The following is a 26,517-nucleotide window of genomic DNA, read 5'->3' on the forward strand; positions in this document are numbered from 1 at the left end:
TAAAAAATCTATCCAAAAATTATTTTGCCAAAGCTTACACATATGAAAAATCTAACGAGGTTTTAAATAATTGTCTTGAATTTTTTTTGGTACGAAAAATTACATTTTCAACCAATATGAAATATGGCTTTTGAATCAGCCCCACCAATACTTGATGGAAACCGCTGAAGTCAACTTTATATAAATGATTGATACGAGTATTTAATATTTATTGTTATAACTTCTTATTATTGCTTCACAATATTGATACAAATTTTATTCATTTGTTTATTTCCTGTGAGAACCACGTGAACAAAATTGTTTCAAGTTTAAGCCTAAAAAAAAAAAAGACTAGATTAAGAAGTTTTTTTATGATAATGTTACTAAGAAATCAATTTATAATATGTTTATAACTGCATGTATTGAAAAGGAAAATTATATGTTGGGATAAATTCATTTGATTGAAATTTGCAACTTATTACACAATAATAAAGTCTCAATGTTAAGAAAATAAATATCCATATCGAATCAAATATATCATGATTTCAATTTATGTTCCCGCAAAAGGATATCATATCATATATATATCATACAATTATGCATATTATTAAAAGAGTTGAATTCAATTTTTATGGATGGAATATAATAAACACACAATTTCGTTACGGAAAATGTGATACTGTACATTTTTAATCAATTTATTTTTTAACATGAAATGATTAAGAGAACTAATTATAAAGATTGGATCTGGTATTCTCAAGCCTCTTAAAAAAATAAAGATTTTTTAAAGTTTTTTAAAAGTAGCTTAAAAAACAAATATTTCAAGTTTTTAACATAAAAATTATAATTAAAAAGGGTCAAATTTAATATCTTTGACTAAAATATTTATTATATATAATATGCATTTACGACATTTTAATTATTATTTTTACATAAAAATATCTTTATATAAATAGACATCTTTTAAAAATCATAATAGCATTATTTGGTAAAACAAAAACAAAAAGTAACTTTAATAAATAAAAGATACAAAATTAATGTTTTTTAAAATTACTCTTTAAATTTATACTAATAATTTTAATAGTTTTTAAAACTCACATCAAACATTAGAAATCTTAATTATGAAATGATAAAAATATTTTTACTGAAACGTAAGATTATATTACAATCGAGTCAAATTTTTTTGTATCTAAAATAATTCTTATTACCAAAAGCTTTTTTCTTTTATAATAGAATACTTTAAAATTTTTTTAAACAGAGTTTTATACAAATATCTAATTAAATTAATGTATTATATTAATTTTTAATAGTAATTTTAAAATTTAATTATTTGATGATTTAATAAATACATGATTAAATAGAATATTCATCTCACTTATTTATTTAAGTAAGTTTAGAGGGTTAAATTCTATCTTATATATACATATACAGTAACTCATTAACTAGCGACAAACTTTTAAATAAAATTTAAATGAGTAAAGGGTCAAATTCGTCTCTAAAAGATTATTAGTTTTTTAAATTGGTCCTAAAAAGATTTTTCTTAATCAAATTTGTCATTCCTTCACTTTAGGTTTTTAAATTGGTCCTAAAAAGATTTTTCTTAATCAAATTTGTCATTCCTTCACTTTCGCGTTGAAATTTGTTACCTCACAACACACACTTGATCGTCGTAGTCCTATACTAACATGATAAGTTTATGAAATTAGATTAAATTGATAGATTTCAATGCCTCAAAGTCCCACTTAATTTAAGATTAATTTAATCTAATTACATAATTTTATCATATTATAAACTAACTAGAACTGCTAAAATTATATTATGATCAGTGTAGTGTCACTCAATGTGCTACATCAGTAAATTTTAACGTCGTTAGCAACGAAACTGACGAAAGGATAAATAAAGAATAAATTTAATTAAAAAAATTTTTAAAAATTAATTTAGATAATAAGTAATCTTTTAAAAATAAATTTAACCATTTACTCAATTTAAATTCTCAAAATGATGTGAAAAATAAAAAAATATACCTATAATTTTTTTTATAATATCAATATATAAACATAAAATTCTTCTAAAAAAGTTAAATAAAGTAGATCTATACAAATGTTTAAATAATAATTTTTACACTATTAAACTTAAAACATTTGATTATGTTAATTTAAAAATAATGAGGCTCTATGTTAATTTACCTCTTGATCTCTCTAATAAATACCTTAATTAGTAATTACTATAAAAAGGTGATGTAATATTCTCACACCCTTTCAGGCTTTCACCTTCCCATAAAGTCTCTCTCTCTCTCTCTCTCTCTCTCTCCGGAAACCGTACGCCCACAAACGCACACTGCTCTGCTCTAAAGCTCACGCACTCTGCTCCTTCACCTCATTCCCATTCACACTCTCACTCACTCCACTCACTCTTCAACTCCTTCTTCTTTTCCCCTGTATCTATGAAGTTCACTCTCTCCTTCGCCTCGCTATTTTCTTAGTATTCTTCCCATTCTCTTCACTCCTTTCACACACTCTTTCTTCAAACCACAATTCTCTAATTTGATCCTCTCAACAAATGGAAAAGAAACAGGGATTTTTCTCCGCGCTCAAGGAAGAAGTGGTTCGCGGCCTCTCGCCATCACGTTCCCGGTCCAGCAGTCCGGCTCGAGCTGGTTCGCCCTTAACAGGTCTTCTGCGTAGAAAGAAACACGCCAGCATGGACTCCGATATTGCGAGATCCGGAAGCTTGAGGCCGTTGGGAGAGGCACTGGCGCCTCTAATGGAGGGTCCAGACACAACAGAGGGTGCGGACAGCGGGAGTGATTCGAAGCGGGTCGGGTCAGGCATAGGAAGTTGGATGAAGGGTCAGCTGTCACGTGCTCCGTCTGTGTCTTCCATGTCCTACAAGAGGACTGATCTGAGGCTCCTTCTCGGCGTCATGGGAGCTCCTCTCGCACCTGTCTATGTCTCTGCGGCGGACCCCTTGCCTCATCTCAGCATCAAAGACACTCCTATTGTCAGTTCTCTCTCTCTTCCTCGAATGCCTTCCTTTTTGTTCAATTTTCTATTTAGGACCACTGATTGTGTTTTTTTGTGGCTGGGTTGAGGGGGTGCTTCAGAGAATCGATTTCTTTTCCTTTTGTTTTATTCTATCTCTCTCTATCTTTTGTTTGTTTGGATGCATGTGTTTAATCATGAGTAGCTGTGATGGGATTGGTTTTTTCTCCGGTAACTTGTGTTTGGTGTTTTATGCATCTTGTCCTGTTTTGATTCTGCCTGAAGATTCGGCTTATGTTTCAAGCTCCAGTTTTATTATCTGTTGCGCTTTTAATCTTTTATGTCTTCTGCCGAAACGGATAACCGTTGAAAGTAAGAATCAATAGCACCTTTTCTCTATTGCTTCAGTTTTACGCTTGGGAAAAAAAAAAAAACAGTAGAGAATATGAGATTATATGTTTTCTATAAGGGTTCTTTGTGCTGTAACAAGTTTAACTTTGAGAACTTAATGTGTAAAACAAAACTTATTGCATGAGATTAGTTTACTTGTCAAGCAGATCAAGTCCTGGTGCAAAAGTTAAAATTCATTTCACTTCCTGTAAAGTATATTAGATGTACCTTTCTACTGTTAAGGATGCCAAATTCTTCTGTTTGCATCAGAAAATAAATGTTAATATGTTTTATTCAACATCTAAATTAGTGATTTTGATGTCTCGTGTTTCTTCCTGGCTATGCTTGCAGGAAACTTCATCTGCTCATTACATATTGCAGCAGTATACTGCTGCCTCTGGAGGGCAGAAGTTGCAGAACTCAATAAGAAATGCATATGCAATGGGAAAGGTGAGGATGGTAGCTTCTGAGTTTGAAACTGCAACTAGAGTAGTGAAAAACCGGAATGCCTCTAGGTGTGCGGAGTCCGGTGGATTTGTGCTCTGGCAGATGAATCCCGACATGTGGTATGTAGAGCTTGCAGTTGGGGGAAGCAAGGTTCATGCCGGTTGCAATGGCAAGCTTGTTTGGAGGCACACACCTTGGCTCGGTGCTCACACAGCTAAAGGACCTGTGAGGCCTCTGCGCCGTGCACTTCAGGTTGAACTATGTCTTAAAATTTTTCTGGCCTGCATCTACATTTTGTTTTTACAGCACTCTATTCCATTTTATCCTCTAATTTATAAATGTGTGTATATTTTTGTACTCAGGGTCTTGATCCTAGAACCACTGCCAGTATGTTTGCTGATGCAAAATGCATAGGCGAGAAAAATATCAATGGCGAGGATTGTTTCATCCTTAAACTTGTTACTGACCCCGAAACATTGAAGTCTCGAAGTGAGGGTCCTGCTGAGATCATAAGGCATGTCTTATTTGGCTACTTCAGCCAAAAGACTGGCCTTCTTGTTCATATTGAGGATTCTCATCTCACCCGCATCCAATCCAATGGCGGTGATGCAGTTTATTGGGAAACTACAATCAATTCATACCTTGATGATTACAGGTCCGTGGAAGGGATCATGATTGCCCACTCAGGGCATTCTGTGGTAACTCTTTTCAGGTTTGGGGAGATGGCCATGAGCCATACCAAAACAAAAATGGAAGAGGCTTGGACAATTGAAGAGGTTGCATTCAATGTCCCAGGTCTCTCAGTAGATTGCTTCATTCCCCCAGCAGATTTGAGGACAGGTTCTGTCAGTGAAGCTTGTGAACTTCCTCAGGATGACAGAGGAAAGAACACAACATCATTACACCGGGCCAAAGTTGTTGCATTGGAGAAATCTCATAATTGCAGTGTTGATAATATGATCTGGAAGATGGAAATCTAACAATGCGGTTAGGAATATCATCAATTCAGGGCAATTGTTAATAGCAGTCACTAGTTTTCTTTACTACTAACGTCTAGAATTTAGTTGTTAGTATAGTGATTCAGTTTTTCCCTTTTCCGGAGTTTGTTTATGCCTCTATATCCTCTGTAAATAGAGCATAAAAATTCGCGGGAGTGAATGTTTATACTCAGATGCAGAATCCAACTAAGGAGTTGGAGCTCGGTTTCCCTTTCGGAATAGAGCAAATGGAGGTTAAATTTTTAGTTTACCTTCCATAAGTATGGGAAGGTGGTGATGAAATGTTGGTATAGTAGACCATTGATGAACTTTTCTTACTTTTCAAGTTCCCCAAGTGTCGGTGGTGGTTAATATTAAAGAGTCTGCCACCGGCCAGGTGGCCACGGCCAGTTTGACTCTAACAGCTTCCACATGGAGTGGAGGTTGTGTGTGTTTGGAAAGGTAAAGATGGTGTTTTTGATAGCTTTGATAATGGAGTAGGGTGACAGAGACAATACTCAGTCTTAAATTTGATGTACCCATCATATCTTTTCTAATATATATGATTTTCGTTTGTATTTTGATGCTGTTTGTTATTACTTTTCAGAAAATGAAATGTACACACTCCATTGATTGTCTATTCAAGAAGTTTATGCATTGTTCACAATAATCATAAATTACTTGCTTACAAGTTACAAGCCCATATGGTATTAGTGTATTAGCATATTGCTGGAATCTTTGTGTAGTTAATTCTTAATTTTATAGAAAGATGTAACTACAGAAAAGTGAAAACTCGCAATTGGACATGCATGCTTTTTTAATAATATAATTACAAAAATGAAATTATGCACATTGTAACGTGCATTAGAGTTAAGACTAAGATGAGGTACTCATACATCTTGTGATATAATAAGTTCTTAGTCTCTGGAATTGAGCAAGTGTACAGCACACACTTTATATTTATTTATTTGGTCATGACTACTGCATGTGTGGAAGCTTCTCTCTTTTCCCCATGGTCATGGTCAAAATGAGCAAAGCACTGGAAAACAGGGAACTAGTGGAGGAATAATACTTTAATGGAGTGAATGGAAGCCAGAGGGAATTGTGAATAAATAAAGTGAATGGGGTTAGGTTTCTTATGTAAGGCCTGCGTATGTTTGTGTGTGACTGTCATTATGGAACGACCACAAGATTTGATGCTCTTAAAACCCCCTCAACTGATGTAACCAGCTTCTTTTTTGTATAAATTGACACTATAATTTTTTTTTTTAATTTTAATATGCATATTTAATTATATATTATTAAAATTCTTTTACATAACTACTCACTAATTCAAGAGTCATACAAATTTGATTACACTACAATAATGTATAATTCAACATATAATAAACTCTTCAGTCTTCATATCCTCCTATGTATGTATCTTTCCTTTTTTTTTCCTTTTACTTTTTAGGTTTTGTCTTTCTCATCTTTATCCATATATACCTCTATATATTTTTTTTTCCTCAGGAAGATTCCAAAAAATAAAAAAGTTTAAAAGGTATTGAGTTGTGTTTTATTTTTTCTTGGCAAAAAATTAAATACAGTTAATTTCATATGAAGTTGATAATTGAGAATTGTTAGATGATAATTTAGTCAAACCTGACAAATCATTTATCGACCATCAACTATTAACTTTATATGAAGTTAACTACACTGAGTATTTACCTTTTTCCTTTCCTTTTTTCCCTCTTTTATTTAAGACGACTCATCTTTAACAGTAGTTAATTTTCAGATAGCACTATCTTCTTCTTCTTCTTCTTTTTTTTTTTTACCTTTAACAATAAGTTAATTTTCAAATAATATTATCCCTTACATTTTTTTTTTAGATCACAATAGCATTCATCATTGAAGACTTCATGTTCTTTTTTAAATACATATTCTATGGCTGGTTAGATATTCATGCATGCCACGCATATATTGCATCATATGTGATTGTCCAAAGTAATAAGTTGATACATGTGGAAAACTACCTTATGGACAAAACTCCTTGAGCCTTCGTTTTCTATCTATAATTTATTATCCGATTTCAGCAACATGTATATCGCATCTCTTTGTGATTGTGAGGAGCATAGTCAAAATGTGCACACATTTATGTCTATCACCATCACCACCCTAAACTAATGTACTAATTACAGCATTTTGTTACAGAACCGAAAATGAAACAGTCAAAATCTCGTTTGAGGGCTTCCTATTATAGTAATAGACAAAGACTATTAGATTTGTGAGAATGGTGTGGAAAGAAGTTTGGTGACTAGATGCAATAATGCATGATCATCACTTCAACTTCAAAAAAAAAAAAATGAAAAACTAACTATGCTTGCTAATCACGCTTGGACCAAACTCATCGTTACAAGATGTGAATGTATATATTAATAAGTCTTTTGATGTAGACAATTCAACTCAACCAATAAATTTGTTGTGCTTGTTTGTTTGCCCTTTATAACAAACCGTTTCTCTCATTGGTTAGATAGAAAGCGTTTACATTCTAATTCGGTGAACTATGAAAAAGAAATGGCATTTGATAGGTACTATAGTGACAGTGATGCATACACATGATGATGCACATACAAATAAACCACATTACAATATCTTTGCAAATTGCAATATATTATTAGAATTAAGATTTACCAAAATGTTGAGATTTGTTGGTGAATTTCGTTAATAAGTAGTTACTAGAAAAGAAAAATCGTTAATAACAATTTTAATAAAAATGTTAGTCGTAAACTAACATCAGTCACTAAAATAAGTTATTAATGTATTTGTGTATAAATACGCATAATTTAATTTATTTTGAATATGTATTTTATACTCGTGACTGATTTTGATAGACGTATCGAGGAAGGGTTTATGGAGTTAAACCCTAAAATGGTCCATGAGATTGGCGTCGTGCACTAAAATTATCCATGAGATTCTAATTGCACTAATTACGTCCCTGAGATTGAGAAAAGTGCACCATATTAGTCCTGACTTATTTTTCATTAACGACGTGATGACATGGCTTGATGACGTGGACGGTAAATGACACGTGTCACTCCATGATTTGACCATGTGTAATGATATGATAATGTGGTGACCAGTGACACGTGAAATGCTGATGTGGATGGTTGTGCCACGTGTCATAATGTTATTTGGTCACGTGTCTGTTTGTGTCACATGTCGCAACAGTATTCGTCTACGTGTCATCCATTATGTCATTGTTGTAGATGCACCAAATTAGTCCCTTACTTTGCATTAAGTGACTCATTTTATTGCCTAAAATTGAATGTCGTGCACCAAACTAATCCTTTCACCAATTTTTTCTCATTTGATGGCCCTATTGAGAGAGGGTTTATGTGAGTCTTACAACCTTGGACTTGGATCGAACAATGTGTACCGCATATATGGAACTGTTCCAACTATTCTCGTTATCAGGAGTAGTAGGACCTCGATCCTACAATTATTTTAGTTTTATATTCGATGCCCTTCTTTACTGCTAGAATATATATATAGTACAATCATGTATAGATTTGAAACTTATGTTTGGATTCAATTATTATGACTATGATTTTAAATTATTACAAGAGGAAAAATTACACACATGTTATGTACCTTGTCTGTCAAATTTTGAGCTGGTGATTTTTCTTTAATTTTACTTTATTAGTTAACATTATATGTGAAAAATGTTGGCTCGTTTTATTTTAATATCAAAATATACCTTACCAATTAATATTTGCCAATAATAATATAACAATTTGTGAATTATTATGATCCCCCACGTTTCTTAGAGATGTATACGAGATGGTGAGAGTGCTGAATACTTTAATAATACACTTGAGATGAGATTACTGAAAAACAAATCTAGTCTAGACAAATGTGCCTTATTAATGTTTGTTTGACTTTTTAATATCACCCCTTTCTTGAATGAGCATATGTTAATTAGAATAAGATTCCAAGGTTTGACTAGTTATTTAACTTGTAATTTGACCTTAGCTGATACTAATTGGCAGAACCCAAAAGCTCATCTTATTCTTCAAATGAGTAGCGATGGCAATTTGAGCCGGTCCAGTGGCGGAACCAGAAATTTCATAAGAGGGGGCCAATTAAATATAAATATAACAAAAAATTAACAAAATATGATTTGTAGCATATATATCAAAAAAGTAATTATATTATATAAAAGTCAATGTTCAACTACATACTTTAAGATTTTGATATTTTTAAACTTGTTCGACGATGCTTCATGGAACTAAAATCATCAATTATCATCTCTGAAGTGAATTTTGAAGCAATTTCCTTTTCAATATATACAATCATACAATCTGCTAAAAATTCATCTTCCATCTTGTTTCGAAGCCTTGTTTTAATAATCTTCATAGCTGAAAAGGCCCGTTCAGTTGTTGCTGTTGTCACAGGAAGAGTCAAAACAAGACGAATTAATCTATCAATTAAAGGATATATATTTGATTTTCCTGTCTCTGTCAATTTTTGACACAATTTAACAAGAGTAGACAAATTCTGAAAATTTGGAGCTTTAACCACATCAAGTTCATAATGTTGTAACTCATAATCCAATTGAATCTTTTCTTGCTCAGAAAAATCTAAAGAATAGAAATTCTTTACAAGATTGCATATGTTGCAAACACTGAATAACTTGAAAGCATCTTTAGGATCTAAAGATGTACTCAATATGAGGAGCTCGGTTGCTTGCTCACTAAATCTATTATTTAGCTCTTTCAATTAAAAATCTATCACGCTAGTAAAAATGTCAACACGATAGTGGTGTTCAACAGTGACAACATCCTTTTTATGACGAGACCGAATTATGTCACTAAAAAAAGCACTCATATCAGGTATCTGAATAGCATGATCATTGCAGAAAGAACTAACTTTCTCCAAAAGTGCTCTCCAACTATTATCTCTTAACTGTTGAATCAATGACTTTGTACTAGAAACCAGATGCATAGCATTCAAAATGTCTTGAGATTTTTGTTGCAATGCTTGACAAAGTTTATCAGTGATTCCCATGATTTCTTTCATCATATGCAAAATGAAAACAAAATCAAATGATAATAAAGATTTAAGAGCATAAGTAGCATCACCACGTTGAGAATATGTAGATCCATTAGTAGCCAAATCTTCCAGAACTGAAGTTGTTGCTCCAAACATACGTAAAAGGCTACAAATTGAGTTGAAGTGAGAGTTCCACCTGGTATCCAAATTTGCGGACGCTTTCCGGGATCACGCATCAATGTATCAATATTAACTTGATCTATTTCAGTCCTTGTTATTTTGGAAGCAGGGGGTTGAATATCTTGCTCAACAAGTTGTGTCACAGGTTGTTCAATAATATTTTGAACATTACTCAAAGAATCTGAAGTTGAATTTTGTTCATCATATATTCTCTCTTTTCTCTTGAAAAATGAGTGAATTGTTTTCATCTTTGACATTTTTAACTTAACTTGAACTATCTAACAAAAAAAAACAAAAATAATTGCATATATATTATTTTCTTAAAAAAAATATTAAACCTATTGAGCAATAAAAAATAATTTTAGAAACACAAATATATAATAACCAAAAATAAAGTTATTGATTTACCTGATTATTTTTTTGTTCCAAGTCTCACCAAAAAATAATTCTATTGAGTTTTGTCCTCACTTCAATCTTTGAACACTGTCTATTATAAAAAAAATAAATTAATTATTTTAAATAAATAATATAAATAATACTTGACATTGTTATTAACTTAAAAAAAATTGAAATATACCTCTTTGAATCTTTGTTGTGCATTCAATGGTTAATATTTTGCTGTTCACTTCTCTTCAATGGTTTTTCTTCATATGTCTTGTTTAGTATGGAAGGAAAATTAGAATGAGAAGAGTAGAAGACCAAAAGTTTGGGAACCACTAAAAGAGAGAGAAAAGTGGCGCTGATGCCTCTGATGGTTTGAAACAAATATTTGAAAAATGTACTAGGGTTACTTTAATTAATAGTATGGGCTTGGGCTAGTATAATAAAACCATTTTTATTAATTATTAGAATGAGCTATTTGTTAACAAGAGCAACAATAATTCAAATATCCAATATATAATGCAGTTTTTAGTTATTTTAATTTATAAAATTTTGTAACTTATATTTTTTTAATATTATATATAAAAAAATTTAATATTATTAATTATTACTATTTACTATTTTTTTTTAAAAATTTTGGGGGGATCATGGCCATCTTAGGTCTCCCGTGGATCCGCCACTGAACTGGTCCAACATGACTTGACCTGTCATAAATAAGGTGAATTTTTTAACTGTTTAACAAGACAAATTTTAATTAGTTTTGATTAATTTTTTTTATTATCAAATATTTACCATTTAAAAAATGGTGTAAATAATATCTAATGATAATTATTGAGTATAAACATGACCAGCAATCATTTTATCTTGTCTTATATCTATTACATATTCGTTCGAACATATATAAATGAATGTTTGATTTAGATTAAGAATTTGTTGAATTTAGCTTAAAATAAATTTAATTTTTTGTAAATTAGTTATTATTTGTAATATGATACTTTTAATTATATTTAGGATTTACATAATTTTATTTTATTTTTAAAGACTATAAATTATATTTTAGATAGAAGTAGTCATATTTCGAAACGATAAAAAATTATGATAAAACAAATAATAATAGTAAAAAAATATACTAATTAAGTGAAAACTCAGATGCAGTCGACTTCACGTGAAGTTGATAGTTGAGAGTCGTTAGATGAAAATTTAGCCAAATCATCTAACGGCTCTCAATTATAAACTTCACGTGAAGTTAACTGCACCTGAGTTTCCATCTACTAATTACTCAACATTGCATATGAAGTTGGGTTGTAAATTAAATATACATGTAAAATGCCCCCACTTATATGGTAATTTGTTTGACTTATTGCTTTGTAATCCAGAAAAAGAGGAGGGGTTTGAGGAGGAATTGTAATGATACATTTTGGTTGAGAGCACTAAAAAGAGATGCAAGATGCATGAGGGCATATAGATACATGTGTAACACAAAATGGTATGATAGAGTGTCGGCAGAGGAAGGTTCCCCTCCTTGACTTGCACGGAGATGGAGACAAATTTATTAGTAATAGTCCTCCTGCTCCTCTGCACACACCAAGACTTGCAATTGATGCATATTTATGACACTGATGACCAACAATGGTGTCAATTTCATCACCCTTTCTGCCATAAATAACAACTATCATCATATTCCACTCCATCATGCATGCTACTCTACACTCCATCTATCTATGCGTGCGTGTGTGAATCAGTTTCTTGCCATTTACACGTGCAATGTCACCTACACTTCCGGGCTATCTTAACATATTTAATGATTCTTATTATATACCAAATAAACTCATAATTGGTATTTGGTTTGAACTAGTTGTTAGGATTTTCCAGAGTTCAGTTTACTGAACCATTTTTTTAGCATTCTTTCATTAGAACAATATGTTAGTGTTGCAAGTGTGAGGAGTGTTGAAGTTAGTCACACATCAAAGAAAATAAAAAAGAGTGAGGAGTTTATAAGATGAGAGACCTATTAATTTGGTATAATTTTATCTTAAAATAACAAGAAGAACTAAAACTATTTTAAAGACAGTACTTTAAAATTTTGGTCCAACACAGCAGTTTCTGAACTCTCATATATTTCTAGTTGTTTTTCATTTTACCCTCTATTTTGGGTGTCATTAAAGAAAAAGGTAACTACCCTTCTGGGAGGGCCTAACTGCATTATAAGATATGATAGAAGCAAAAGTGTTTGCCATTATGAGTTGGACAAAGTAGGCAATTACAGACAAAGAGATGGTTGTTGCTGATATATATATGGTTTAATTAAATTTATTCCTTTCTCTTATAGTGTTGATATTGTTGTGTGTTATTATGGCTAGGGGCTATGGGCTATGGCTTCCTTTCATGGTATTCAATTCCACCTCCTTGGAGTTAAGAATTTGAACCGCATTAGCCCACTACCTATTCATTATTTCTCTCTTTCTTTAAATATTCTATCTCCTCAGTCCTCACTGGGCACTGCCCCAATGTGATTCAGGACATGCACCACTGGCTGCACCATACATGTCATCTCATGATTCCTCAGTGGTCTCTACGATCATCTTTCCTTTTCCCGTAAATATTTTATTCTCTTTTATTTGTTGCTTAATTTATAGCCTTCTGTTAATTTATTTTTAGGGAACTTATTGCTGCACATGGCTAATGGCTTCATATCCTGTTCACATTTTACATTAGCTAGCTAGCAGCACCAGAGAGTAAATATTATAAGGTAAGTAGGTAACTATTCACGTAACAGCTACATATTAACACATTAGAAGAATATTAAAGGGTCATTAGAACTTGTTGTAACGAAATTGAGTTGATTACTAAGTAATGGCTAAAAATAATAAATTCTAATGGATTTCGAGCATTTTTCTAACACATTATATTAAATAATTTAATTAAATATATTAAATTATCTAATAATTTTTAATTATTATCTCCAACAAAAACATTTTTAGGTCAATGGAATGATTTTGATCAAAACGGAAGCCACTCTATTCCTTTTGTTTTTTTTTTATGTTGTTCCTTTATTTTTGGTGTAGTACCCTGATCTTTTTTTTTTTCGGTTGGTTGCGCACGTTATCTCCCAACCTGACAGGTCAATGACTAATCCGTAGCGGATGAATTACTATATGCACAAGGTAGGATTCGAATCCCGACACTTATTTAAGCGGACGAGTGAGTTAACTACTCGATCAACTCAAGTTGGTTTACCTATCATTTTTTTTTTTTTTTTTTTTGGTTTCCCACGGTATCCCCCAACCCGGCAGGTCAAGGACTAATCCGTCGCGGTACTGAGCTCCATTTAAGGGTTTGCCGCTGGCCAATGGGTTGCTGCATGCACAAGGCGGGATTCGAACCCCCGACACTTGCTTAAGCGGACTAGTGAGCTAACCACTAGACCAACCCAACTTGGTTTACCTATCATTTTTTAAAGAAGCAATACTCCACTTTATAAGAAGGCTGAACTTGGACCTCCATCAAGGGCCAAGGCCCAGATAATTTTTTCCCCTTTGTTTTGGTTATGGGCAGAGTTTCTTACTGTGAAGAATTCTGGTTAGGGAATTTCTTTCATTTAAAGATGGATCTATCATAAAAAAAAAAGGATCAAGTCATCTCCAAAAGAAAAAAAGGTTGGATCAAGTTTGACTAATGAGATCGTTATAGGTAGTGTTCAAAGGCCCGCTATGATTTCCCCTTCTAATTCCGCTACAACTACAAATTTTAAATATCATATACATAGAGTCAAGTAAATATATTTAGTTTTTTTTTTCTAGAAAAAATATTGGTCATAATGATTCTGTTGATAATTCTATGTTTAATTTTCTCTATCTATTACCTTTCTTGTTCTTGCAAAACTATATTGATCCTTTATTCTATCTTTCAAAACTATATGATAAATGAAACAAAATAATTTTTGTGTCTCCATCACATATTATTATTATTATTATTTTGGTATTATAACGGGGTACGTATTATGTTTCTTCTTTTTTTTTTTTGGTCAATATATTATGCTTCTTTTTTTTGGGACTTGGGCTATGCCCAATAACCCAAACCTGACTCTAAGAACCACCCAATAACCCACTCCCTAAACTAATGTTGCGGTAGTGTTGTCACCTGCAAATTATCTGAGTACGTACAACGGAAGGTGTTGAAGAACTTTGAATTCTAATTTTTTTTTTTTTAAAAAAGATCATTTCAAAACTTCACATTTCCTTATCTAAGAATGATAGTTTTCTCACATTATTATTAGCGAGAAGGGATATTTTGAAATGCAATTTTTTTTAAGAGGCGGGTTGTCCTTTTTTCATGATCAAAACATTTTACATATATAAGTTTGATTAATTAAATTATCACTAACTGCTCAAATTAAGTCATGTTTTGAACTTTTGATCTAGCACAATATAGAGACCTGAACTAAAAAATAAACAAAAATTTATGCCTCAATTGGAGGCTTGAACGTAGCCCAATTGAGCTCAGTACAATATTCTTTATTTGTTATTGGTTATGTATGTTAAAGGCATTTTTGGAAGAAGAATGTTATAACATTTTTTTATATATATTTTATATTTTTATCTTTTATATTAAAAATAACTGATAAAATGTGAAAAAAGATAAACATTTATTTTTTATACTAAAAAATATATAGAAAAATTAAGTACAGATATCATTACACGTGTCTATGTATGCAATATAATAATATAACCAAGCGTATAGTTAAAGTAAGACAGACAACAGAGTACAATCATAATAAAAAAAAAAAGCAGGAGGAGAATAAGAAAAAAAGATTATTAGACAGCAAATGAATAGAAAAATTTAATAATAAAGTGAAATGATAATAGACATATCATGGTAACATAGAAAATAACTCCCAAAACCCCTCAAAAGAATGCAAGCGAATAATGAAATGAATAATATATAGTCCAAGTAGGTAGATCAGTGATATAAACTCCCCATATATATGTATATAATATGATAGCTAGAAAATGGTATATATAGAGAGGCAAATGGCAAAATGATGGTAGCAATTAGAAGATCTCTACAGCAGTAATGATAAAAGAGCCGATCCCAATCCAAAGCTCCCAACCATCTTTTTGGATGACCACAATTTCTCTACTCCACTCTGCAAATTGAAATTCGTTCACTTATAAGTTTAGTCTTAATATAATTAATGTATCAAACACAAATATGTATGTGCCAAGAGGCAAATTAAAACAAATCTAGCTTGAAAAATAATAAAAAGAGAGATCATATATTATTCAAATTTCAATTATCTAAAAACGGTTATGAAATTGCATTTTTTTATATAAAATATAAATAATTATACTTTTAACATATCTCTCAAATTTTGAATAAGATTTTTTTAAGAGGAATACTAGTGGACAGCAATTTTGATGTTTTGTAACTATCAATTGGCCATCAATAGTGTTTTTAATGGTGTGAGATTACATCTAATGGTGGGAGATCACTCACTTTTATTTTGATGGTTAAGTGCTAACCAAAAAACACAAAAGTTACTGGCCCTCTAGACTTTTTCTTTTTTTAATTTATTTAAATCTTTTACATAAGTATTCTTTTAATTTGTTTTATATTATTTTTTAAAAAATAATAAAAATTACTTATTTTAAGTAATAAATTTTTTGATATTATGTTATCACAGCGATAAAATGATATTATAACTATCTGAAAATTAAAAAGAAACCTGATGTAATATATCTTAATATTCTAGTATTAGCTAAAGATACAAAATAACAAATAATAATAATAAAAGATATATTAAATATATATTAAAAATAAATTAAATTACACATATATTTATTTACAATAATTATATAGTAGAATTAACTCAAATAGGATAATATCTCTATTTAAACTAAAAATTTCGCATTCGAATCTCACTCAAAAAGTGGTTAATTTTAATTTTGGTGGATAAATATAATTTTTGAATAACGAAATATGGTTCATCAATCATCATGATCATTAGCAAAAAAGTAACAATATAAGATGAGAAAAAGAAGAGTGAAGCTTACACTATCGCTAACCGGAGCGAGAGATGCCAAGCTGGGACCGGGAGCTCCAGCAGCCGGTGAGAGAGCAGGAACCGGCGATAGTGCAGGTGCCGTACTCTTCAGGGGAGCAGGAGAAGTTGCCGGAGGAGATGAAAGAGGGGTTGGCGTGAGCGCGGGAGGAGGGACGGCGGGTGGTGGTACTGCCGGCGGTGGTGTGGCTGGAGGTGGAGAGAATGGTGGAGGAGAGGCAGGGGGAGGAGAGGCCGGAGGAGGAGATGCGGGTGGCGGAGAGGAGGTTACCGGCGGAGGAGTGGCTGCGGGTGGAGGAGACGACTGTTGTTGTGGGGGAGGAGATGACTGCTGTTGTGGGGGCGGAGATGATTGCTGCTGCTGTGGAGGAGAAGACTGAACGGGAGGAGCAGGAGAAGATGGAGGAGTGGGAGGAGCAGGAGAAGATGGAGGAGTGGGAGGAGCCGGGGTGGAGGTCGGTGGAGAAGGGGTGGTGGTGGTGGGAGTTGGAGGAGTTGGGGGAGATTGTTGTTGTTGTTGAGCAGCGACTCCGGCGGCGGTCACAATGCAGACGAAACCGGCAAACAGAATGGTTGCTCTGTCCATCATGGCACTAGTATTTTACTCTTCTCCTTCTCTTCTTCTTCAAAGTTGGGAGGGTTAAGTGGAAGAGGCAAGGAGAGAAGAAGAAGAATATATAGGCGTAATGGTAACTGAGTGAAACACAAGCTTTTCAATTTCGGACAAATTTCGCTCTATGTTGATATGCTACATGGGATCATGTGGAATCTTCTTCTTCATCCATGCATTACTATCAACATATATTTTTACGGTTCTGCTACGTTACCAACATATCTGCTAACTTCTGTCAACTCTTATTTATAATTGTGTTTCATGGAAGTATGTTCGTAGATGTGTCTAATAAAAATTTCTTTTTTATAGCTATGTTTAATAAAAATGTCTTTATAGATATATTTTCTGGATGCGTCTCTTTATATATGTATTTAAAATATATTAATTATTAGACACATCAACGAACACACTTTCATAAAACACAATTATAAATAAGAGTCTGCAGAAGTTGGCAGATAATACGTTGATACCCTATACTTTCCATATTTTTAGGAGAGTGTTAGGCAAATAATGATCATCTTGAATAATATGAACAACCACCAATCAAATAAAAATACACTACATCCTAATTTAGTGTTACTAATTAAATTTAAGATTAATTTACTCTTTTAATCCTATTAATTCATTCACACATTATTTAAAAATGTTGTCTATACCTTTTTATAGTTTTATTGTATAAACATCAATGCTACTTGTATAATACTAAAATTAACTATCAAATTCAGTTACCAATATAAAATATATATTAAAATATAAATATATATTAAAGATAAATTAAATCAAATATTTTTTTACACAAATATATTAGTGATTAGTGATTGATTTTAATTATTCATTTTGATATACAAATAATATTTTTATTGTATAAAATATTAAAAATTAAATTTCTTTAGCAAGGTACTCTAGAGAAACATAAAGCTAGCTGGCTAAAAATAAAGAAAGATTAGGAATTCAGGATTTATTGTTTTTATTTGTTACTTAACTATCAAGTCAATTCTTTTAAATTAATAATCTAAACCACATACTTTTTAATTTTTAATATTTAAATTTTTTAATTCCTTTTAGTCTTACATTATATATGTAAATTGGTGTCAATTTTTTTCAAGTATCATTCTTATATATCTATAAAATGTATTTTTTTAATTTCTCATATTTGAATTTAATTTTTTTATTAAAAATTATCATATTTATTGTTATTATACATATTAATTTTTTATTTTTACTAAAAATGGATTAATAAGTGTGTGCCTATTAGTTAGTCTACCAAAACTTATTAGGGTGTGATTAAAGAGAAACAAAAATAAGATAAAAACTTGTATGTAGTTATTTTTATATAAAATTAATAGTAAAAAATTATTAGATAATTTAATAAATTTGACTAAATTATTATTTAATAATTTTTAACTATTAATTCTACTCTAAATAAACTTTTATAGGGAGAACAAAAAGTCAACTTTGGCTTCTTTTTTTTTTTCGGTGACTCAACTTTGGCTTCTTTACATCCGAATATATTGACTCTGCTAAATTAATAATGTGAGTAATGGTTTTCCTTGCAGTCCTATCAAATTAAAACTAAATAAATAAAAAAAAATATGTATTGTTTTATGATTGCATAGATATTGTTTAATTAAGTCGTAATAAATTAAGTACCAACCTTATTTAAGTTTGAAATATTATTTACATAAACATCAATAATTAGAGTACTATATGCACTATAATTTCGTGCTTCTAAAATTACATGACTATTAATGCAGTAATCTTTTTCTGATTTTCATAATGTATTTACAATTTTCATGGACAACGAGTGATTAGTTATCGGTGATAACTCAAGTGTAGTCGACTCTATATAAAGTTTATATTTGAGAGCTATTAGATGAAAATTTAGTCAAATCAATCAAATCATTTAACGACTCTTACCTATCAATTTCCCGTAAAGTCGACTGCAATTGAATTTTTACCTTAATTAAAGATATTATGAGTGACTATATGGAGAAATGATCAATAGGCCCTAACAATGAATTATATGTTATGATGACATTACATACAGTAGCCACCAAAATGATTATGGGGGCACATGATAATGCTGATTACAAGACATGTAAATAATTGGCATACTTTCTTTTATATGAATAATCCGATATGCATTAACTGTAATTAATTGATTACATCTTTGTTCCTTTATTAAACCTTTAATTTATTAGGTATTGGTGCTCCTTAACTAACAGAGTTATGCTCTGTTACGTTGTTGTGCTGATTTGGGTTGGGGAACCGGAAACACATTTGAAAGCACATTATTGGGTGAGTGTTTCAGATAGAGAAAGAAATCGTAATCGGTGGGTAGTATTTACATTTGAAGTAGTTCATGTCCCAATTTCTGATGCTCAATTTTGTGTGCTACGTGTACGCCGGTAAATCTGGAAAATGATTGTCTACCATTATATTTTTATTTATTTATGTCATTATGTACATACATGTCTCGAGTTTAATTAATTTTTGTCTTCTTTTTATTAACTTACACATACCATGTGTATACGGTATATAATTATATATACATGCATGCTATTGTAAGATTTAATTTTCATAGTGGTGAGTGATGAATACTTTCGTATCGGTGTGTATGTCAATTATAAGCATAATCATATAAAAAGAATAATGTAGGAAGTGTGGGTCATGCGTGTGGGTTCATTCCTTAGTGGTGTGGTGTCTCATGGCATGTGTAATTTGTACGCTACGTTGGGGACTTGAGGCTGCCACAAAGAAATATATGAGGGTCCGGTTGGTACCTGAACCTCCTCATATATACTCATGTTTTATTCTTGGTGGTATCAAGTAATAAACAATAAAATCAACTTGGATCGGTCGAGTAGTCATTTACTCATTCGTTTAAATAAGTGTTAAAAATTTAAATCTTGTGTTGTGAATGCAACAATTTATTAACTAACAGTAGATTCTTAAATATAGCTTAAATTAGTGCTTGACCGGACGAATTGAAAGATACAGTGACAAACAAAAAGTAATAAACAATAAGTATAAAAAATTAACTTTTATTTAGTTAATAATAATAAATTTTTTATTTTAAAATTATTTTTTAATTTTTAAGAATTTTAAATTTAAAATATAAAATTGTTTAAAAAATTAATTGGTATGGACCGAAAAAATATTTCACTTTCTAGTACATCCATAATAAAAGAGTAGCTTTAAATGCATCAATGAAAAAAAATGGTATGTATACAATGCATGCTTAAAAAAAGAATTATTATAATTTGAGTAAAGTATCGTTTTTGTCTCCAACGTTTGGGGTAAGTCCTATTTGTGTCTCTAACGTTTAAATCGTCCTATTTATATCCTTAACGTTTATAAAAGTGATTCAATGTTATCCTACTATCAATTATACTAACAAATTAGATTTTATTTTTTAATTATTCTCACTTGGATGTATTCATTCTCAATTAGGTCTCATTTGGATGTATTCGATTTTAATATTATATCTATTATTTGTGTTTAGATTCAATTATGTCTCTAGAAAAGTGAATTATGTAAATGTTATAGGAATTAGTTTCAACATTTGATAAGCTATTTTTCGGAGTAGATCATTAATTCTATCTCAGACATTTGTATTCTAACTTCAAGAAGAGATTTTTAAAACTTAAACTAAAGCGCTCATGATGTGTAATTGACGGCAGGATAACATTGAATCACTTTTACAAACGTTAGAGATACAAATAGGACGATTTAAATGTTAGAGACACAAATAGGATTTGCCCTAAACGTTGAGGACAAAAACGATACTTTACTCTTATAATTTTTATTTTTCATCAAATTTTTTTTAAGAGAGATATTGTATATTATTGGAAAAAACTACTAATGGAAGAATAAAATTCAAAAACACTAAAAACATAGTCATGAAAAAAAAAAATTAATCATTTTGTTAAATTTAATTTGTCGAACAAATCAAATATTGTATATAGATATATACTACTTGACAAATTTGTGTGTTTATGTGGATAATTCTAAAAGTAATTTCATACTTCATTTTTAGTTTGCCGAGAAATGATAAATATATAGTTTGAAAAAATACGATTAAAATTTAATAACAAATTACAGCCTAAAGAAGAGATGATTAAAACTTAGATTTTTGAATGAGTTGGAGGCAGCCATATAATATAATCACAGACTCAGAGCACCCAGCTTTGGTAGTGGGGACTTCAGCCTCTGCTGGTAATGAACATGATTATTCATTTTGATTCACGTGTCTTGTTTGCTTTGGTTGAATGAAAGTAGGGTAAATCTAAAAGAGGGAACAGTGCCAATTAAGGAAGAAAAGGTGATTGCTTGGGTAGACTTTGCTTAGAAAACAAGCTTGATTTCATGTCAGCTTTAGAAAACATTATTAGCAGTAATGCGTGGTGTATTAATTATTTTAATTTTGGTATGTTTGCTATCTAGCTTAATTTATACTTAATTATATGTCGAAAATTAAAGCTAAGTAAAATATTAATAAATAATCAGAATAAAATAATTAAAACAGCATTTTAGTAGTTAAACGAATACATTTCACTACTAATTCTTATCCATGCACATATCTTAAGTATCAGGTTTGGTTGGACTTTCACTTGGCATTGGTTGCACTTCAAAATAAATTTGAAGAGTATTAATGTTGGAGAAAGTGTAAGGGTCAACATTTTTATTAAAATTTGGTTAATATTTAACTAACAAAAAAAATAATTTTATATTATTAAATATAATTTTATACTATTAAAAATATTATAAATTACAAAATATATTGGCTCTTTAATACTCCTCTTTATAAATTGAAAAAGAAGAAGTAAAAAATACAAACATTTATTACTCCAATTTTGTTAAGTAATCCAACATTTTTCAGCCAACGTACACTATAATTACCTAACAAGTAACGGATGAACAAACTAGAAAGATTAGGATAGAAAAATTTAAAAAAATAAATATTTATTGCAAAAAAAAAAAGTAGGTACTCTTTTTCCGTATTACTTATATCATCCTCCATTTCATATTGTTGATAATAAATTAATAATATATTACATCCATAAATGAATATATTTAAGTAAAAACAAAAATATTTAATAACAAAAATAAATTAGTTAAAATTTATCTTATTTAATTTAATATTTATTATTTATCGTGATAATTAATAAATATTAAATCAAATAAATTCGGACTATTATTTTTGTTTTTCTAGCATTACCATACAAGCAACTAACATGAAAAATACATAGAGATTATAATTTAACGTAGTTGACTGATGAATTCAAAACTTGAGAAAGTGATTAGTTAAGTTGCTCCATTATTGCATGAGAAAATTGATAGCGGTGGTTACTTGTTATAATGACAATAATGAAATGTTTGGTGTCAGATCAATAACAAACGTTAGAGATTTGGTAGGGTATAGTTTATTTAAAGGTCGATGCTTTTGCGATCTTAGACGATGATGCTACTTTCCAGCTTACTTTTGTTAGCTGGCTTCTTTTCCTTTTGCTACCTTTATATTCATTCCCATTAATTATTCTCGAGTCCTAAATCAACAGAGACTAGCCTGTTCTTTTCTTAATTGCCTCCTCCATTGTAAAAGAAACTAATAAGAATTCTTGCATAGCACTTGCTGTTTTATTTGACACGTACAACCTTATAGTAGGAGCAACATCGTTGTTATTCAGTTTCTTCATATTTGTCCTTTTCTCATTTCAAGTTTTTTTTGCCCAACAATTAGCTAATAATATTTCAAATGTAAGCTAAAAGTATATTGAGAAATTGAGTTAATGACTAAAATTACGGATCAAAAACAATAAAAAGTAAAATATCGTTGTTGTCTCTAACGTTAGGGGTAAATTCTATTTATGTCTCTAACGTCGTCCTATTTGTATTCTTAAAGTTTGTAAAAGTGATTCAATGTTATCCTGCCGTCAATTACACATCATGGGTGTTTTAGTTTGAGTTTTAAAAATCTCTTCTTGAAGTTAGAATACAAATGTCTGGGATAGAATCGATGATCTACTCCGAAAAATAGCTCATCAAATGTTGAAACTAATTCCTACAACATTTACATAATTCACTTTTCTAGAGACATAATTGAATCTAAACATAAATAGTGGGTATAATATTAAAATCGAATACATCCAAATGAGACATAATTGAGAATAAATACGTAAGAATAATTAAAAAATATAATATGATTTGTTAGTATAATTGATAGTAGGATAACATTGAATCACTTTTATTAACGTTAAGAATACAAATAAGACGATTTAAACGTTAGAAATACAAATAGGACTTTAGGAACAAAAACTATACTTTACTCAACAATCAATTATGTTAGCTCTCTAGCATTATTCTATATCGATCAGCCCTTTTTACATTAATTAACATGTATATTGTTTGTCATTTTATTATAAAAAAATAAAGTTATTGCTATTGACAACATTAATGAAATTTAAAAGTACTTAAAAAAACTTAGATTCGCTGCTAGTGCCTAATAGTAGTCAACCGTTCCTTTAATTGAGTGATAAGATATATAGATGCAATGATTAATTAGGGAAGAGTAAGATTAATTTCACCTGATATTCATTTAATTTAAGGATATGTAACGATCTAACTAAAGTGGTAGTTGGGTGGTAATATGTGTGATGTGAACAAGCTAAGGCAGAGAAATAGTTTACATCTTGATTTCACTGGTTTTCTGGTGTCACGTAGATATCATTGTTCTTCATTCACTTTTTTCTTCTTTAAAACGGTAATCAATCATAATGGGGAATGCAACATAGCTAAGAAACGAGATTCATATATAAAGACTTCTCTTGATAAAATTAGTACATCAAAAGATTCATTCGTTTAAACATAGCAACATGAAGCCGCATAATTCATCGCGGATTTGAGCTTCATTTAAGGGTTTGTGAGTTGCGGCATGTATAAGGCAGGATTCGAACTTCAACATATGCTTAACCAGACTGAAGAACTAACCATTAGATCAACCTAATTTTGGTAAAAAGTTGACAATTTAAATACTTTTTTATTTTAACAATAAAAAATTACTTATTTTAAAAAAAAGATTTTTTTGATCTGTGAATTGGACAACCCCCAATCCTAGATACTCCAATGAATTGAACAACCCTCAATCCAAAAAAAATTTCGATACATGATTTAATTGGAGAACCAAATAAATACTTTGGGTTTTGGACAATAATCCATTACTTTTCGTTTATAAGCCCACAAAGAAATTACAAGATGGAAATTAGGCGGGGTAGTTCGTCATGAAATGCTAGATCAGCCCATAGAGCTCGTGTGGCATATACTCTCTCCGTTTTGGGCCTATAATTTTGTAGGTAACACAATTTGGGCCCATATTACTTGCAGGAGGTGACAAAAGCGCCAAAAAAAGCGCCAAACTATTGGGCTGAAAAACCGCCCATAGAAAACATTTCTCATTTAGAGCACGCGGCATGCTGTAGAAGAATCGTGTCAAATTGTTCTGATATTTTTGGCGTTGTCACATTTATACAAAGGAAGAAGGAAGAACGCTATACTTACTTTACTTCTTCAAAAGAAAGTCAAATCCATTGAATATTCTGAGATCAAGAACCGCAAAGAGATAAGAGAAAATGGACGCCATTGATTCAGTCTTCGATCCCCTCAGAGAGTTCGCCAAGGACAGCGTCAGGCTCGTAAAACGTTGCCACAAGCCAGATCGCAAAGGTCTCTTTCTTAACCTAATATCCTTCTTTCATTTCTCAAGAAAATAATTGAATTAACATTTCCCGTCGTCTAGATCTTGGTTTGAATATTGAATAATCTGATCGTATTTTTTTGGTTCCAGAATTCTCAAAGGTTGCTGTTCGTACTGCCATCGGGTTCGTCGTGATGGGATTCGTTGGCTTCTTCGTTAAGCTCATCTTTATTCCAATTAACAACATCATCGTTGGATCTGGTTAGGTGTGTATTTTTCTTCTTTTGTATTTTTTCATCTTTTTAAAATATCAATTACTTTGGTAGGTCTCTCAGTTTCTATGCAAAAATCGGATAGTCTGATTTGGATTCTCTTGTTAAATTAAGTAAAATTTCACAATCATTTGCCGTTTATCGTTTTATATTTTCAAGAATCTCATAGCACATCGAAGGATTTAGAAACGCATAATGAGTAAAATAATTTGTAGATCTACCAGGTCAACTTTCGTCTATTTAGATATTGTATTAGATTCCAATATTTATGCCTATGCCAGATAACTTTTTGGTTATCGGTTGGTATGTTAACTTTCTTTAAAGCCCAATATTCATGTCTATAAGCATGCAGCAGAATGTATTCAATATGCCCGTACGTTAATGAGTTCATGGATGGGATTGGTTATAGAGTGAAATTTGGTTGGATTTATCTCTCTGCAGCTAAACGAATTTGACAATAATGTTACGGGTTTATATAGTAGGTTAATGGAAAAATCTGCAGTGAGAAATTGAGAATGTTGAGTTTTCACTTTTCAATGTATTGATTACATGCAAAGTTTAAGTATTATTGATAATTTATCGAGTGTTAAATGTCAATTTGTAATCACATGTTCACACAATACCGATTAAACATGTTTAAGAGACTGTTTGCGCCTATGTAATGAGTAATGCGATGAGTGTTTCTAATAGCAACTTTGAACATTCTTTTAATGTTCCGTTACATGTTTTCAGGCTTCTAAATAGCTCTCTTGGTTATCTTCGCAGGATGATGGGAACGAGAGTCACTTTAAGGAATTCAAGTTATGGGGTGACCGGAAGCATAAAGCGTTCTCAACTTCTCACTCTTAGTTCTGCTATGTTTCGTCTATTTTGTTTTGTTTTTTTTTTTCCTTCAGTCATCTCTGGGAGCATTACAGTGAGATTTAGAATGTAAAATTTTTAGACCTCGACACATTGCTTTGATTTAGGATTAAGGACGCAAAAAATTGAGGAATTGCAGTTTTGCTTTTAGACTTTGTTAACCTTGAATTTGGGGAAGGGGTCTGGGATTTGGGGTCCCTGCATCTACATTCATATATCAAGAAAGTTATGTTTTGTGTCCTCAGTTGATTCATTTTTTCATCATTAGATTCAGTATAAGACCCAGTTAACGGGGAACGGCAGTAAGTTGATTTGGTGTTGGAGGAAAGATGAATAGAAAACGCATCTCTATCAACATTGCAGCGGTTGATACGCGCTGCTTTGTTTATGCAATGAGCAAATCTCTGTTATTACTTATTAGTCATCGGATACGGGTGAACGAGACGAATTACGAATATCAAGACTCAAGAGGTTGGCCTTGCATTTGAGTTTCGTCTGCGATTGAAGCTTAGCATCAAGTTTCGGGTAGCAGCGTGCGATTCGGGGTGTTCAAATCCAAATTAAACCGCTCATCCAATCTAATTTAAATCGAAAACTGATTAAAACCGTACTAATTCAGAACCGCTAGATCGGATTGGATTTTGGATTTAA

At 31.2% G+C, this 26,517-nt stretch overlaps 3 protein-coding genes across 4 annotated transcripts; 2 read left to right on the forward strand and 1 right to left on the reverse strand.

Annotated features, from left to right (window-relative positions):
* Positions 1 to 2,207: 2,207 nt before the first annotated feature.
* Positions 2,208 to 5,352, forward strand: LOC107618679 (uncharacterized). The gene is made up of 3 exons (XM_088499998.1): positions 2,208 to 2,979; positions 3,702 to 4,049; positions 4,160 to 5,352. The coding sequence occupies exons 1-3, from the start codon at positions 2,539 to 2,541 to the stop codon at positions 4,775 to 4,777; spliced, it is 1,407 nt and encodes a 468-aa protein (XP_088356124.1). The 5' UTR covers positions 2,208 to 2,538; the 3' UTR covers positions 4,778 to 5,352.
* A 9,828-nt stretch (positions 5,353 to 15,180) lies between these two features.
* AGP9 (arabinogalactan protein 9) lies at positions 15,181 to 17,197 on the reverse strand. Its single transcript, XM_016318485.3, has 2 exons — positions 16,420 to 17,197; positions 15,181 to 15,512 (listed from the first exon to the last, which is right to left on the reverse strand). Exons 1-2 carry the CDS (start codon positions 17,014 to 17,016, stop codon positions 15,429 to 15,431), a joined length of 681 nt encoding a protein of 226 aa, XP_016173971.1. The 5' UTR covers positions 17,017 to 17,197; the 3' UTR covers positions 15,181 to 15,428.
* Positions 17,198 to 24,530: 7,333 nt separating this feature from the next.
* Positions 24,531 to 26,106, forward strand: LOC107619086 (protein transport protein Sec61 subunit gamma). 2 transcript variants are annotated; one of them, XM_016321298.3, is made up of 3 exons: positions 24,531 to 24,762; positions 24,884 to 24,999; positions 25,771 to 26,106. In XM_016321298.3, the coding sequence occupies exons 1-2, from the start codon at positions 24,669 to 24,671 to the stop codon at positions 24,997 to 24,999; spliced, it is 210 nt and encodes a 69-aa protein (XP_016176784.1). In that variant the 5' UTR covers positions 24,531 to 24,668; the 3' UTR covers positions 25,771 to 26,106. The 2 variants fall into 2 exon arrangements, with proteins under 2 accessions (XP_016176784.1, XP_016176785.1); XM_016321299.3 differs by having other exon boundaries at positions 25,738 to 25,877.
* Positions 26,107 to 26,517: the final 411 nt, after the last annotated feature.

The sequence above is a fragment of the Arachis ipaensis genome, chromosome B9, assembly GCF_059453495.1.
Source record: "Arachis ipaensis isolate K30076 ecotype BB chromosome B9, ASM5945349v1, whole genome shotgun sequence".
Lineage (NCBI taxonomy): Eukaryota > Viridiplantae > Streptophyta > Magnoliopsida > Fabales > Fabaceae > Arachis > Arachis ipaensis.